The sequence below is a fragment of the Corapipo altera genome, unplaced genomic scaffold (assembly GCF_003945725.1).
Source record: "Corapipo altera isolate COAL_440 unplaced genomic scaffold, ASM394572v1 2, whole genome shotgun sequence".
In the NCBI taxonomy this organism is placed as follows: Eukaryota; Metazoa; Chordata; class Aves; order Passeriformes; family Pipridae; genus Corapipo; species Corapipo altera.
Genome location: NW_020884890.1, coordinates 1,333,956 through 1,347,864, shown reverse-complemented (window position 1 = coordinate 1,347,864; position 13,909 = coordinate 1,333,956). Strand labels below are relative to the sequence as shown.

Below are 13,909 nucleotides of genomic sequence, written 5' to 3'. Positions count from 1 at the left end.
TTCTCCCACTCTGTGGAGATACTGCAACAATGTCCAAATGAACCCTATAATGCTGGCACTCGGAGAAACATTTAATTTGTTTTAAAATTACATTTTATAGTCTTTTTCACTATATCATTTTTTATCAGACTGAGTTTTTTCAGTGTTTACCCAGCAACACAGTATTGAGTAATTTTCTCCCTTTTTTCCCAAGGTTTTTGCCACAGAAGTGAACTCTCATCGAGATCAAATCATAGAACTGGACAAAACTGGAACGCATTTGAAATATTTCAGCCAGAAACAGGACGTTGTCCTTATTAAGAATCTGCTTATTAGTGTACAGAGCCGATGGGAAAAAGTAGTTCAACGCTTAGTTGAAAGGGGAAGAGCTTTGGATGATGCAAGGAAAAGAGCCAAACAGGTAATGGGACAACAGCTGTTTTACAACTCTTTGAACTTAGCTGTAATTGCGTCCAGATTCTTGACAAATATGGTGCTTTAAAGGACTTACAAAGCAAGCCTGGGTTTAGTGTAACAGACAGTGTTGAGTTAGTGGAGCAATTTCTGTGATTCAATCATAGAGCACTTCATTTGGGAGGTGAAAGCGTCATTTTCAACCCGAGCAGTGACTTCTGTCTGCAGTACAGGACAGTCTGAAAGAAGAAAGTAACAGCATGGATTCCAGATGTGTATTAGTGCCATCTGTCCTCAGAAAGAAGTTTCACAATCAACCCCATATATTTTAAAGAATGTGATGACCCCTTTTCACTAATCTGTGGGAATATTCCTTAGTATTTTCTTCTTGGATCTATGTTGTGCCCTGATTATTAGTCATCACTTATCACTCAATCTCTTATGTTAGTTACTGGACCAATACCTTCTGTGTAATAATATATCTCCATTTATTTCCTTATGAACCTGAAAAGGTGGTGTTGGCTTGTTTGGGTTTTTTTTCATAATTTTCTTCACTGGGAAGCATTCATGTTTTTTTCCTTAGATACATGTTTCCCTCACCGAGAAAGATAAATGAGAAGATGCAAAATGTGTGAGAGAAATGTAATCTGTTTAAATGGCAATAGGAAATTCTAGCTTCTTTTTATTCAACTGAACACGATCATTCAAGATTTGGTGATGTTCACAGCCAAACCATGTTCCCATGTTCACCACTACCACCACTCAGCTCATAGAGCAAGAAGTTCTCTGAGCAATAAATTATCCCATAAGCCAATCACGTTACTTATTTTCCAGCCATTTCTCTTGTGCATTCCCACACCCAGCAGTTCTGCAATGAGATGGATTTCATCTCAATATCCATTTACAAAGCTGAATACAGTGTTATTAAGATGACAACTTTCTATGTAGAATGTTGAAGGAGTACTGAAGGCTACCAGTGTCAAGGCCTAATCAACAGCCCTGAACAACAGGGTCCGGGAGCCTTGAGAAGTTTCTGAACTAGTTTCTTGTGCTTTCATGTGTAGGCAGCCCAAGCAAGAAGAATTTTCAAAAGAGAGAGAAACAACCGGCTTAGAAAAATGAAAACCCAAAGGGATGTCACTTTGTGAAAGCTCGTTGAATCTTTAGTTTTTCCCTGCTTCCTTCCCCAAAGTGCTCTTTTCGTCAAAACAGGAAGGAAGATCAAAAATCTGTTCCTTGCCCATCAAGATAGCATTTGATTTAATGAGAGCACTCAGGGGTGTTACAGGGAAAATCTTGGGCAGTCATCCAGACAGAAGTTTTCCCCAGTGATTTACTGCTATCATCCTATATAAGCAATAGCTAATCCCCATTCTTTCTGTATTTACTATCCATTACTAAAAATGTAGAAATCTAAATGGCCAACACATCAACAGATGTTACCAATATGTCTCTGACAGATGCACACTATGTGTGCACATCCTGTACATTAAAGGTTGCTAATTCACTTAAGGGAAGTGAAGCTGAATACAGTGGGCCCGTGGTTTAACTGGTTCTGTTTAAGAGACCAGGGAGAAAAAACACATCAAATCTTGTCAAAGTCTGCCAATCTTGGTTGGAGTTTAATGTTATTGAACTGTTTTATGAACCAGTGAATTTTAAAATCCATGCAAATCTCACTTTTCTTTAGTTCCATGAAGCCTGGCACAAACTTATGGAATGGCTGGAAGAGTCAGAGAAATCTCTGGACTCAGATCTTGAAATTGCAAATGACCCTGATAAAATAAAAATGCAGCTCGCACAGCATAAGGTGAGTCATGAAATGCAAAGTGCCAAGTGAAATGTAGGTAAGTCTATCAGCCTTGTGCTGATCAGTCAGCAAAGTAAGTAGATTTGTGGCCTTGCTGCAATGGAGTGTTTATTCACATCAAATTAAATGGTGTTTTAAGAGGGGCCGAGTGAAAAAAAAAAACAAACACTTTTCACGGTACCTGATATGTTGGGGAATGGTTAACAGTGAAGAGGAAAGACAATAATACAGGATCATGGAAACTCTGAAAAGCGAATTTATACCATTTCAGAATAGGAATCTCTGAAGGGGCTTTCTTTCAGTATTTGTACCAAAAATTTACCATCCACTTATTTGAGTTGAGATTTTCCTTTTAATACTGCAGGATGAATTCAAAACTGAAAAATAATCTTGTATTTCGATTGGCAGTTGCTTTTTATGTCAAGTGGAAATGATAATGAAATCGTCTAGAAAGTACAGTAACAGTATTAATAACACAGGTGGTTTCTCTTCATGAGATTCCAAATTCTGAAACCAGCTTTTCACAAACCCAGCTGTTGTAGGTGAAAATGTAAAAATCTCCCTCATTCACCTAACTTTTCAGACATGTAATGATAATGTAAAAGCTTGATAATTTTAGCAGACACAGAGCAAAAGGGAAGGCTAAAGTAGTCTTTACTTAATTTTTACTTCTCTAAAATGTCTGGCATAATATATTATTGAGAACCAAGTGAGTGAGTGATAGAATCCTCAGAGATATGATTGTGTCTTAAGATTTCTCATGGAGCAGTTTCATCAGAGTATTGAAAGACTGTTCATTTTTCTACATTTTGGCACATATTTACCTTTCATGTCAGTTTTACGGTTCTCTATTTACTCCTATGTTTTCATTCTGCACAATATTCCCAAAAGTTTACATATCTAACTTTTTATTTTTGCTGTAGCTTCTGGTGATTGCTCTTACCTCCAACAAGTTTTGCCATCTATATTAATGATTTGTTACTGCATCAGTCTGTGATAAAACTGACTGTTGGTCAAGCAAAAGTAGTTTACCTGTGTTTGCTGTTAAAACTTTTAGATAAAAGCTACATTGACATTCTGTTATGCTGACTCTGCAATTTCAGTTTGTTTTGGGATTGCTGCTGTTGCCAGAATTTGAAGTTGGTGATGGGAACTGGCAAGGGGGAATCTTGCTGTTAGGACAGTCTTTCTTGTCTCCTCTGACTCTTAATCTTCTAATCCTTTCACTGCTCTTTTTCATTATATATTCATATATATATATATTTACCTAACGAGTATGGTCAACACTTTGTGACTTTGCTTTGAGGTCCTTTCAGGTCTTTATCCTACCTGTATTCTTCTCCCCTCTTCAGAAATGTTAAACTTGATAAACTTGATATTTACCTTATACCTACAGGTTTTATGAACCTAAGCTTCCCCACGTGGATTGGCAGACTCATCCTTTCTGTCACTGATATAGCTTCTTTCATATAAAATGCCTGCAGAGCATTTCTGCTTGAGTTGCTTGAATCTCGTTAAGGAATGGGATGAAATATGCTACAGGGACATAAGGATTGAAACTGGTGATCTGGAGGAAAAAAGATGAATGTGTGTGACAGAGGGAGTTCTGTGAACTTTGTGACTTCAAACTTCAAACACCACCCCCTCAAGAAATCAACTCAATTGTTTTTTAATGAGTTGTCAAACCTCCCAGCACTGCAATGTCCTTCCTTGTATTTTGAGTCTTTTCCTTCCACTCCCACATATACCCCGTGTCTGTCTTTGTCTTTTCTGTCCAGCCTTGAAGGTTTCCTTGCTCTATTTAGTTAAGGATTTTGCTATCCGAATTGAATGCGTGCTGTAAGCAATAATTTGGACTCGCTTTTTGCCAGCTGTTGCTGCCAAAAAAAAAGTCCCTGAAAAAGAAAAGCCAAGATAATATGTTTTCTCTCTCACTCATATCTAGTGTGTTGCCAGGGACTTTTGGGGGTTACTCATGGTCTGTTTATCAGAATTTTTTTTTCATTTTTAGGAGTCAGGAATGGAAAAAGCAATATTAGGTCACTCAATCTATTCCTGTGCTAATGCTGAGTGTTCCTTACAATAAATTTATATGAACCTGGCTAATTTTATCTGTATGTGCCCATCTTCCTTAGAAGGAAGGTAGCTAGATGAGTGTAATCTCAGTAATTAACTTACTTGTCTGCTCCTGGCAACTTAAACTAAAATCTACTTTCAGTTACACATCTGTGAAATCGAATGAAAGTAGGTATGATGTAGTCTCTCAAGGCATGAACTGCATGACTGCAACCCTTTGCTCACCTTTAAATCTGTTTTTCCTGTATGATCCTTCTCTGGCAACAATTTAATTGTATTTCCTGGTGCAAATCTAGTAACACTGTGCATGTAGTGTTAAGTAGTTAACAAACCCCATCAAATAAAAGAAGCATAGATGTACTGTTTATATTGAAGGAACTTTTATAAAAAGCTGGTTATTTTGAATATTTTATTTATTTTTACTCTAGTACTAACTTGACAATTATATTCTTTCCTGAAGTTTGTTTCCTTGTTTTATGAGGAAAACAAAAGGACAGTGAGGAAAAACTAAATTACAAAGCAGATGTTGCTTTTTTTTTGTAACAGAAAAAAAGGGGAGAAAAAAAAGAATACTTGATTCTATATATGAGTTTCCTTAAAGCACACTTGCGATTTATTGATTTTTTAAACTGATTTCCTGCTAGTGGTTCATGAAGATGTGAACTAAAATATTTCAAGCATTTCTGCCATTTCAAAGCTGCTGTGTTGAGCTGGTGTTGTCTTTTGGAAGTGTTCCTTTATTTAATTATTTACTCTGTCAGTTGGTTAATTCCTCTGTGGTATCAGATGAACTGTGTTTCTATGTGCTCCACTGTGCCTGTGGAAAGCTTCCAGAGAGTCTGTGCAGAAGGACCTGTCAGAGCTGGCAGGCAGATGCAACTGCTGTGTCACTGTCATTTTTCAAAGTCCCTGGGCACAGAAACTTGCTGGTGATCTTGATTTCTAGCACAAACTGAGTTATGGGGCTGTCACCTGACTTCTTGTGCCTGGATCTACACTTGTGGCATACAGTTGTTCCCAATTATAGTATGTTTCAATCTTAAGAGAGTTAAAGGCTTGTGGTTGAAAGTTTCCCAGCTTGCCCATGTTGAGCTAAACCAGAAAAACCTCTGTAGCTCTTGGAGAGCTCTACAAGTGGCTTAAAATCCTAGTTTGTAAGAATGTAGTGTGAAGAATGCTCAGTTAATGGCTCCCAAAGTTAGCAGTTCTTTCACTACCAGGCACTCCTTGTTGAAATTTGGGAATATTATGGTAGGACAGGAATCATTGCCCTCACCGAAGGAGAGGTTTTGTGGAAGTTATTCCAGTAGGCATAGAGCTACATTCCCAGAGAAGGACAAAAAGCAGGGGTCTGCCAGTGTCAAGCCGCACGTAATTTCAGGTGCACTGTGGCACTAGCGTAGAAATTTTGCAGTAAGTTTAAAATATTCTTGCAGCAACATTTACAATTAACATTGCAAATAGTATGTCAAAAAATTAATTAACAATGGCCTGTAAGCAGTTAATGATATATGGGTTTTTTCCTTTTCTTCCATATGTGTAGGAATTCCAGAAATCTCTTGGTGCCAAACATTCTGTATATGATACCACAAATAGAACTGGACGTTCCTTGAAAGAGAAAACCACCTTGGCTGATGACAATTTGAAACTTGACGATATGCTGAGTGAACTAAGGGATAAGTGGGATACAATTTGTGGAAAGTCAGTGGAAAGGTAAATGAAAACTCTGTAATTATTAATCAAATAAGAGAAATGCTTAGGAAAATTCTTTTGGCTTCTGTTTTGGGTTTTCTTGTGTAAAAGTAAAACCAGAGTGGCTAGCTTGTTTGATAATTAGGAGTGTCAAAGCAGTAAAATACTGTAAATGCATGCTTTCCTTTTGGTGTGGAAGAAGGGTAGGGGGAGGGAGGGGAAGGAAGAGTCCTTTAAAAAGGGAAACTGATTGAAGTTCTCTGGAGGTATTGGTTGACAGAACGTTAGCCTGCAGCATATTCATATGGCCCAACAGGCCAGTGGCATCCTGGCTTGTATCTGCAATAGTGTGGCAAGCAGAACCAGGGCAGTGATCGTTGTCCTGTACTCGAGTTGCAGCCTGCCTCAGAAGGGGAGGGTAACCCAGGTTCTTGTTAATAAATCCCTTGGGGTGGATTAGAGCGAAATGACACTGAATAATCTGTGTTTGTAAACATACATATGTAGGGTTTATTTTAGAACAATTTTGTTTCAAAGGTAAACAGGTATGTTGCTGTTTTGGGTGTTATCATCTACAGCAATATAGCAACATTAAAGTGTAGCAGTATAGCACTATTAAAGCACAGCAATGTTAAAGCACCTATAGCAATAAAGCATAGCAATATAGCGCTATTAAAGCATAACAATGTTAAAGCATAAAGATAACACTTAAGGAAATACATAAAGGAGAGAAAGGGAAAGAAAGGATAAGGATGGAAAGACATATATATAGTCACCACCCACAGGATCCAGCGATGAAACCTGATAGTTGCAGCTTCCATGTCTATTGGTGGTGGTCTTGATCCGTTGGGGCTGGGGGAAGCCCCCCCGCCAAAACTCAAAGATGTTATGAGTTATTATACACTTTTAGCTCAAGTGAGAATGCCTTGTACCTCCCTGGGGCGGGGAGTTTTACAATAGATAGTGTTATGGGACATGTCACTGATTTTCTGGCATCTTGTAAGAGAGCTGCAGCTGCCTATTGTGTCAGCATCATTCAGGATCCATCATGGTCCGATATCTGACGTGCATAGCCGAGGTTAGATGTGCAGAATTATGTAAAGGGAAGACATTGGTATGATAAGAGGGATTCTCCCACTTTGCAGGATTTGTCTCTTCTTAGCCTCTTCCATTATCTGGAGATCCAGTTTGTAGCTTCATGTATTCATCTGCACCTAGGACGGCTGGACAATGGCACCCCCTTACCTGATTTGAAGGCCCTTTGGCAGTATTCAGGGAGGGGTGGGCTTTGCTGGGTGAGCAGCTGTTTCTTTCCAGTTTGCAAAAGTCTTTTGGTGATCTTAGAATGTGTAAGTCATTAAATGTTTCAGTCTCTGACAACTCGGCACTGGTGAGGCCACACCTTGAGTGCTGTGTCCAGTTCTGAACCCCTCACAACAAAGAATTTGAGATGCTGGAGTGTGTCCAGAGAAGAGCAATGGAGCTGGTGAAGGGTCTGGAGCACAAGTCTGATGAGGAGTGGCTGAGGGAGCTGGTGGTGTTTAGCCTGGAAAAAAGAGGCTCAGGAGGGACCTTATTGCTTTCTAGATGAAAGGAGTTTGTAGTCAGATGGGGATCAGTCTCTTCCCAGGTAACAAATGACAGGATGAGAGGAAACTGTCTCAAATTGTACCAAGTGAGGTTTAGATTAAATATTAGGAAAAATTTCTTCACTGAAAGGGTTGTAAAGCATTGAAGCAGTCTGCCCAGGGAAGTGGCTTAGTCACCATCCTCGGAAGTGTTCAAAAGATGTGTGGATGTGGCACTTTGGGGTCATGGTTTATGGTGAATGTAGTGGTGCTGGGTTAACAGTTTGACTTAATGACCTTGCTGATCTTTTCTAATTGTCAGGATTCTATGATTCTGTTATTTTATGCTGAAAGTGTGTTCTTAAAGTGTATAAATTATTATTTTGTGTGTGTGTTCTGGGGTTTTTTTCCCCTCCCAGACAAAATAAACTGGAGGAAGCCCTGTTATTTTCGGGACAGTTTACCGATGCTCTGCAAGCTCTCATTGACTGGTTATACAAAATTGAACCTCAACTAGCAGAAGATCAGCCAGTACATGGAGACATTGATTTAGTGATGAACCTGATTGACAATCACAAGGTAATTCCAAAAATACTTTTTTAATTACTGTACTGCTCATAATTGTAACATTTTAATGCTGTCTTTATCTCTGACTATTCTGTAATTTTTAGAAATACGGAATAGTTTTGTAACACAAATGTAATCAACAATACATTTGTAACACAAACGTAATCAACTCAGTTAGCATTGAGATAGTCCATTTAATGGTGCTGTCCTGTGTATTTATGAATATCATGTCATATCACAAGTATGCATTTATAAATGTGTGCCTATGAGCAAGAGATGGCAAAAATTGTTTTACCGGAAAACTCTGGGGCAGACAGCTCTTTTTTTAGTCCATCTGTTAACCAAATGTCCAGTGCACTTGTCATGACTGCAGCAGCCTTTCAGACCTGTGGGGCTGCTGTATATTTATCAAGCAAAGTAGTTGCAATGCTTAAGTTATGCACAGATTTCAACTAGACCGTGAGCCAGGAAGCTTGCATCGGAAAGCTGCAGTATTTTGTTACTGAAATGGTTTAGGAGATGAGAGCAAGTAGGAGATGTTGGACTTTACCTTTGAATCCCAGTTTTGCAGTTCAGTATGTCAGAAGAAATGACTGTTGAAGTTACTTGTATTGCAAAGGCAACACATAGGCAGAACTCTGGAGCCTGGGAAGATCATGAGGTAAAGGTCCTTCTGTTCATCCACCACTGATTTTCAGTATCTCCTCCCCGCTGAGATTTCGTCCCTCATGAAAAAAGTGTTTGGAAACATGGGTTGTCTATAAAAATTAGGCTGCAATATGCTGCAATTGCTTCTGAAATCCCATTGTGTATCACAAGTAAGTTGTAGTCAGTGTCATGGTATACTATAATTGCCGTATCTTCTTTTAAGAGTTTCCTTTAGTAACTGGAGCTTGTTCCATCTACTAATGTGAACATTTCTTCTCATTTGATTTCTTCTCATAACCAGTAGTTTTTTGTTATTTTTTGCATAAGTATGCCTCAATGAGTTAAACATTTCAAATATATTTGATGGTGCCTAGGTTTTCCAGAAGGAGTTGGGAAAAAGAACAAGTAGTGTCCAGGCTCTGAAGCGCTCTGCAAGGGAGCTAATAGAAGGCAGTCGTGATGACTCTTCCTGGGTCAAAGTCCAAATGCAGGAGCTGAGCACTCGCTGGGAGACAGTTTGTGCCCTGTCAGTATCCAAGCAAACACGACTGGAACAGGCTCTTCGGCAGGTAAGGAATAGTCAGTACGTGTACTCTGTGAAAACTAGTGAAAATATCTTGCAGTATAGTTACCAAAAATGTAATTTCATTTTCACTTAATGTCATTCACTTCCATTTCATTTGAAAATACTAATTTCTTGCTCATGCATTGCTTACCTTGTCTCCATCCCTTTACCGTGGCACATAAATAGTGCCTCTTAGTATTTATTATTGAAGTTATTATTAGTCTCTAGCACAAATGCAATACAAATGTTTCAAAGACCTTACCATCTAAGGAAATCACTGAAGTTGCAGTCAAGCATGAAGGATGATTAAGAACTATGCCCCATTCACAAGAAGCTGGAGATTGCAATCGTATTTTTGCTTTTTGTGCCTTATTGGAAAGAAATAAATTTCTGTATTGAAAACTTGTTTACATTGGCACAATTACAATGCACGGTGAATTACATTGCAGAAAAGATAGTTGTGCTGAGTGCACTCAGGAGTTAGAACAGTCTATGTATGTCAATACTGTCTGGTACCAATCCCAAACAAATAGATCTATCTGTATTGTTTCCAAACCTGAGATAATATGGATGTACAGCTCTCTGAAGATATACTAGCTTGGACTGATGCTAGGATGGGGCTCCTCCGATAGCAGTGTATCCACTGTGTACAAAATTCCTGCTCTACTTTTCCCAGGGTTTGTCCAGCTCTCCAGTCTCTCAGCAGACACAATCCAAAGCTACCTCAAACTCTAATCGTGTCTGAATATGGCTGTGCCCAAAGGTGAATCTTTCTTGTTTCTCCAGACATAAAAGGGTCACTCTCTCACAGGCTGTCAATTCATTTTGCTTAACTGGTGATTTAGGCTGTGCAGAAAATACAGTTCTCATCTTTCCAGCTGGTCCCTGAAAGCAAAGCACCTCCCTTGTAATTTGTCAGTGTAAAGGCATGACATTCACAACTGAGCTGCAAATACACTATAAATCAGATGGCTAAAAGCATGAACAGGCTTTTAGGCTTCCTATAATTTTTTGAGAAGCATGAGCTATTTTTACAGTTATGAAAATGTAGTACTGTATATCATTGACTTTTTAATGGAAAGATAATGTGCCAGTACTGCTGTGTGATTAATGATTCTAAATGTGGGCTCAGTCTCCTTGTGTAAGCTGCAGCGTGTCTGTCAGATCCCCTCATGAGTGACCATGACTTTTTGTATTTTAACAGGCAGAAGAATTCCACTCTGTTGTTCATGTCCTTTTGGAGTGGCTGGCAGAGGCAGAGCAGGCTCTTCGTTTCCATGGCATCCTTCCAGATGATGAAGAGGCCTTGCGTACACTGATAGAGCAGCACAGGGTAAGCAAGAAAATGAAGAGGATCCTCTTCATTCTAATTGGTCTGATAGAGGGTAAAATAGAAGAAAGGAGGCAGTCTGTCCCATGTAGTTATATCCAGCATCCAGTGTTGGTTTTTGAAACTCTTTCTATAAAAGAGAATCTAGAAATTTCATGTAGTTGATAGTTTAATGTCCATGCTGGTTTTGGGCCCTTGTTTGAGTCATCTTGGCTTACTGAGGAAATAATGGGCCTTTAGAAAGTTACTGTAAACATTTAGAGACAGATTCAAACCCCTCTGTGCAGTATATGGTGCCTGCAATTACAACATAGATGGCTACAGTAGCAAAAGTATATCTATCGTCTTAGCACCATTGATCAAAACAGCGTATACTTTTCTTTCGAGGTCGTTTGTAAATGTCACCGGAATGATATCATCCATTAACCTTTTGTCATGGTGAAAGAGTGTGCTGTCATACTTCATAAGCATTAGGTACTGAAATACTGCAGTGGCATAAGTACTGAAGAAAGTAGATTGTGGACCATCAAACTAACTTTGCAGTAATGAAATGGGAAAATGCCTAACTAAAGAGAGGAGAGGTCATATTTTCACTCTCCAAACAAGAGGCTACAAACATCCACATTTAAACCCATGCAAAACTTGTTGTAAATGCAGTAGTAACAGTTCCAAGAGTGTAGTGTGCACAGTGTTACAGAACAAATTATAAGGCATGGATTTGTTCATCATTGCTCTGAAGAAAGTTAGAGCAAAACTTACAAAATGGAGAGTGGAAAAGCATCCTGTTTAAATTGAGTTTGGTAATGCTATTATGCAGAGGAGTGCATGCAAGATACAACTATTTAACAGTTCCTAACTAAGGAGTTTTCAATGTACTTAGTATGCAATATTTTGAAAAAGTTGTCAGTTTTAATTTAGGGCCCTGGAAACTGGGTACTATTCATTAGCTGGGGAGTATATGTATGTATGCATCAAATGTATGACTAATGTTCGCAGTAGCAACCTAATCTCTCTGATGCACTGAAATTTGTCTTTAGCTGCCTGTCCTCCACATGTGGTTCACCAGTTCTGTTTTAATTGATTTTTTGATCTCCTAAATACAGAGAAAAGAATGGAGTGAAATCTTAGGTCCACTGAAATAATTAGAAAAAAAAAATCTTAAATTTCTTCTTCTGCACTGTAGATGGATTAACAAAACAGTTCTGTACTAAAGTTCCAAATTGTGCTGCCAAAGCTGAAGCATAACTTCGAACCTCAAAGCAAAGCAAAGTTTGTCTCTGAGAAACCCTGTCCAGCTGGGAAGGATGATTGCTAGCACAACACAACCAGCCTCAGTGTTAGATGTGGCAATACTGTACTTAAATTTTTTTAGTAGGCTTTGTAAGAGGTTCTCCCAAACACATTTTCTTCTTAAAGGCTAAAGAATAGAAATAGAGAAATTGTTAAGCTAAGAAAGATTATGGCACTACTGCTTTACCACTCACTCAGTTTTCCTTGAATAAGTGATCTCTCTTTTTAAGCTTATAACATTAGCTTTCAAGAAGAAAAAACAGAAAATCAGGGAAGAAGGAATATGTATTCCTTTTACACCATATACCATTATGTATTACAATGCTGCAATATTAATATAAAAATACATTATTGAAATTATTTACATAAATATGAAATATATATTCCTTTTGTCACTGTGGTTCTTGTAAAATAGTTTTGCTGCATTTGTGTTCAGTTGTGTGTTGAAAGGTTTCTTCTCAACAATATTTTATCCAAATGGTCCATCTTTGCCTATTTCTGATTTTATTTTCTTGAGTAATGCACATGATTTAGTGAATTCTACTACCTCAGCCAGAGATTTCTGTCACCTGTCCTCCTCTCTGGGGACTGAGATCTATAGTGGATTAATACACTGCACTGCTGAATGAGAAGCATCCCTTCTCCTCTCTTGTTAATGTGTCTGTATCACTGGATTGCCACAGAGCTCAACACAATTGAGTTCATCCCTTACTGAGTTCATCCCTTACTGAGGGAAAGCTTAATACGCTGTATGTAATGCATCATAGATTTAATTTTTGAGATATTCTAGTATAGCTGGGCAGGGGAAACAATGTAGTTGCTCATTCTCCTCCTGGCCTCGGCTTATTTTGGTAATCCCATTAAAACCCACTTCAACTTTTCCAAAACTATGTTGAACTGAAATATTCTAAGGACTCACATTTTTATGAGAGGAGGTTTGCTGTTACGACTGGGTCTTTAACTCTGACAATAATTTAAGCTTAAATCAAAATCAGTTAACAACAAATCTTTTTAAGTATGGAGCCTACATATTCCAGCCCTCTAGAACAAAGTTGAAGAGACGTCTTTTACACTTTTATTTCATAATAATTTCGTACTTTGTTAAGGCACAGACTAATGTCATTATGACCTGTTGAAGAATCTATTTTTACAATGTTGTGGTGATTTTGAATTTTCTAGGATCTGACTTGGCTCAAAAAAATTCAGCTAGACACTGAGAGATGTTGGCAGTTCCAGTTAAGGGTTCTCACTAAGAGAACATTTAGGCAGAATAGTAAAACTATTGTAGTAAAAATAACTAACTGGAAAAAAAAAAAAAAAAGGAAAAAAAATAGAAAGCAATGCAAGCTATAGAAAGGATGGCAAAAGTCCTCCTTCAGTTTTTTTCCTGTTGGTTCCCCCCTGCACCCTTTTGTGGTCCTGCCATCATAGGAATAACAATGGCTATGAGCTTGGATGCCTAAAACTGTAAACATCCTTTTGCTTTTACAAGATTTTTCCCACATGGCAGCGCCTCTGAAAACAGATGGTTAATTAGCTGTCTCTGTTCTTGCTGTGTGTCTCCCCCTCAGCTGCTGAGTTTTCACATTTGTGTTAGTTTAGTATAGCTGCTCCTGAACTCCTCTGTCATCTTGTCTGAGCGTGTAATTATAGTTGGACATTTCCAGCCTCTGCTAGGAGGTTGATAGTTTATTATGAAGAATTTCTGTAACTGACAAACCAAGTCATTGAAATGTTGCCGGTAGTGATTCTAACCATCATATAGTTCGTTTACAGCATTTCTAAATGCTGTGATTTTCCTTTGTTTTTTTTTAATAAGGGTATGTGTCTTCCAAGTATTTAGAGAGTGGTAGGCTTTTAAGGAGTGGATAAAGGTTTTAGAGCTGTGTTTAGTACTTTCTGTGGAATAGGCTTTTTAAACATTTTAAGCTTTTCTCATGCAAATTAAACTTGCCTTTTGCAAGCTGAAT

At 38.3% G+C, this 13,909-nt stretch overlaps 1 protein-coding gene across 33 annotated transcripts in view; it reads left to right on the top strand.

The window, feature by feature from the left end:
• The window catches only part of DST (dystonin), a 306,056-nt gene that overhangs the window by 273,126 nt on the left and 19,021 nt on the right, over positions 1-13,909 (top strand). For all 33 annotated transcript variants that reach the window (XM_027644871.1, XM_027644867.1, XM_027644868.1 and 30 more), the window contains 6 exons: positions 194-400; positions 2,084-2,203; positions 5,823-5,992; positions 7,959-8,118; positions 9,129-9,323; positions 10,524-10,652. In XM_027644871.1, the coding sequence (XP_027500672.1) occupies positions 194-400; positions 2,084-2,203; positions 5,823-5,992; positions 7,959-8,118; positions 9,129-9,323; positions 10,524-10,652 (981 nt within the window). The remainder of the gene's footprint in view (positions 1-193; positions 401-2,083; positions 2,204-5,822; positions 5,993-7,958; positions 8,119-9,128; positions 9,324-10,523; positions 10,653-13,909) is intronic.